General features: G+C 38.5%; 1 protein-coding gene across 1 annotated transcript; it reads left to right on the top strand.

Moving 5' to 3' along the window:
• Positions 1-97: 97 nt before the first annotated feature.
• Positions 98-3,041, top strand: SARC_09728 (hypothetical protein; the record flags this gene model as incomplete). The annotated part of the gene is made up of 5 exons (XM_014296252.1): positions 98-196; positions 724-894; positions 1,444-1,602; positions 2,292-2,421; positions 2,962-3,041. The coding sequence occupies 5 exons, from the start codon at positions 98-100 to the stop codon at positions 3,039-3,041; spliced, it is 639 nt and encodes a 212-aa protein (XP_014151727.1).
• Positions 3,042-3,143: the final 102 nt, after the last annotated feature.

Here is a 3,143-nt window from a genome sequence, read left to right as displayed (position 1 = left end):
TATATATACACTCACACTCGCACTTTGTCCTAATTGCCATTTGTATCCTATATCGTATCCACAGCAAGTGCAAGCAGCGCAGCAGCTACAGACGGGCATGTTTGCGCAGGCACTCGACATGTCACTGCGGCAGTTGGCTCAAACCACCAAAGGTCTAAACGAGGCCAAAAAACAGCGCTCTCGGCCGGATTTCAAGGTGCGGGACAGGGCACGGGGGTTTTTAAAGTTTTTATTTGTAATTGATGTTAATGTCCATGTGTGGCTAACCCCAAATACGAAAGAATGCTGAAGCTGGAAGTCGGGTTTAGGGTTTTAGGGTTTATGCATGTTTGGTTAGTAGTTGAAGGCCACGGCAGTCGTTGAGTGTTGTAGACGACCTATCTGGTAGTTGGAGATCAGGAAAGAAGTCGAGACTCTCGCGGGCGCATCACTATCCAGCCGGCGGTTGTCACTGAAATGGGGATTCTTTGTACACGCACACGGATAAGAAGTTCTGTACTTATTCTACCTATTTCATGTATATGAGAAGCGTCTGTACTTATTCTACCTGTTTCATGCATATGAGAAGTGTCTGTACTTAATCTACCTATTTCATGCATATGAAAAGTGTCTCTACTTAATTTACCTATTTCATGCAAATGAGAAATGTCTGTACTTATTCTACCTATTTCATGTATATGAGAAATGTCTGTACTTATTTTACCTATTTCATGTATATGACAGGCAAATCCAGCTGGCTTCGATGGGGGTGTAGAGCTTCTTCGCTCACGTGCACAGGAAGTCATGATGGTAACACAGGCGCTGATGCAGAAGGCCTCGGGATCACTTCCCGAACTACAGTTGGCTGTGACAGATGCCATTATGAAACTACAGGAACTTGCACTCGATACAAAGGTATAGTCAGGGAAGTCATGTGTGTCTTATATATATATGTATATATTGAGTTACTTATTTAGTTCACGAACGGTTTAGAATGTAATAGCTGAATTCTATATGTACTCATTACAAGAATCTGGAGACTGAACATCTCCTAATCTTAGCTTCTATACCCATAAGCAGTGGTCCTGTCTTCCACCAGTCCCCTCTGAGTGCTGATACTGAACACTGAGACATCCCCTAGTTCTCGGTCTCTTCCACAGTCCAGACCTTGGCCATCAACTACTGTACACTACTTTACCACTATCGCCATCACTCAGTGCATGTGGAGGTTCTATTGGTATATATGCACCAATAACTAGTATACATAACACCAAATACCACACGACAAACAACACTCACCCCCTTCATTTCCCTTTGTCCGTACCTGACAATGCAGCCTCACCCTCTTGTCTGCTCCTCTTTAATTGTCTATACCTTGCAACACACGCTCACCATCTGACAATGCAGTCTCACCCTCTTGTCTGCTCCTCTTTAATTGTCCATACCTGACAATGTATCGTACAGTCCCTCTCGTCGTCAGTTGTAGATCCTGCGGACAGAGAGTGTCTGTTCCAATCCGTGATGAGCATGATCGGAGGCTTGGAGAGTCTGCTGAAGCAGCTGAGGCAAGTAGCTGGCAAGGGCAAGGATGTCACCAAACCAGCCATAAAACCTCTGGTCAAGGTATGGACACGTATTGCGAAGTGGGTTTGTATATGGGGTACGGTTTAGGCATGTGTTTAAATATACGATACTTTATATATATAGTAGTACTTTGTGTATACGTATCTGTGTATGTATATTTCTTAGTAATCTATATGTGTATGTGTAGGTATATATAATAGACTTTTTATTTACATATATGTGTAGGTATGTAGAATAGAGCTTTATATATCATTATGTGTGTTGGTATATGTGATAGTACTTTATATGATATGATATATAGGATGTTTTTAAGGCTATTGAGTGAGTGCTAATTATATGATATGATATTTAGGATAATTTTAAGGCTATTGAGTGGCTGCCAATTTTGTACGTAAAATTATGATATGATGTTTTTAAGGCTATTGAGTGAGTGCTAGTTATATATATACTGTTATATGATATGATATGTAGGATGCTTTTAACGCTATTGAGTGAGGGCTAATTATGTATATACTGTTATATGATATGATATGTAGGATGTTATTAAGGCTATTGAGTGGGTGCTAATAATGTTTATACTATTATATGATATGATATGTAGGTATTTAAGACTATTGAGTGAGTGCTAGTTATGTATATACTGTTATATGATATGCTATATAGGATGTTTTTAAGGCAATTGAGTGAGTTCTAATCATGTATATACTATTATATGATATGATATGTAGGATGTAATTAAGGCTATTGGGTCGGTACTAGATGTGCTAGATGCCACTGAAGCGCAGCAAGCGAAGCTCATGGAAGCTAGACAGAAGGCTGCTGAGGTGGAGGTCGAGAAACAGCGCGACACTATGTTAGGTAGGTATATCGTGGATGTGCACTTATCTGGTTATATAAAGTGAAGGTATTCATAGGTGAGTGTGTATAGTTTCTGTATACTTATATAGTGAATGTATTCATAGGTGAGTGTGTATAGTTTATGTATATCTATCTGGTTGTGTATAGTGAATGTATTCATAGGTGAGAGTGTGTATAGTGTGTATAGTTTATGCAGACCTATCTGATTGTGTATAGTAAATGTATCTGTACTACGAGAGTACGCATACAGCCCACTCTGGCGCCATTTGTGGCTTTCTCGATATTACATATATTGCCGATATTACATATAATAACGATATTATATACAATGTGGATATTTATACAACTGTGTATATAAAAATAAATAATTATGTCTAAGTCTCTGAGTTTCTACACATGCCCAACATCTACAGATCTCAACTATATATAAAATTTTATATAATGACGGGATTAAATATAATGACGAGATTATATATAATGACGATATTTATACAAGTGTGTCTAAGTCTCTGAGTTTCTGCATATTCTCAACATCTACAGATTCTGCGCGAAAGATTGCACAGGTGGCTAAAGACCTTGCGGCAATGTCGAAGAAGGCGGCGCCTGCTCATCAGGTGTGAATATATGTTGTCAAATATATACTTAAATATGCATACATATGTGTATATTCATGTAGAAATGTTATATTTATGTCCATTTTTCACATATTTGTTTACATGTAT

Source organism: Sphaeroforma arctica (genome assembly GCF_001186125.1).
Source record: "Sphaeroforma arctica JP610 unplaced genomic scaffold supercont1.1026, whole genome shotgun sequence".
NCBI classification, from domain to species: Eukaryota; class Ichthyosporea; order Ichthyophonida; genus Sphaeroforma; species Sphaeroforma arctica.
This window is presented reverse-complemented; position numbering and strand designations above follow the sequence as displayed.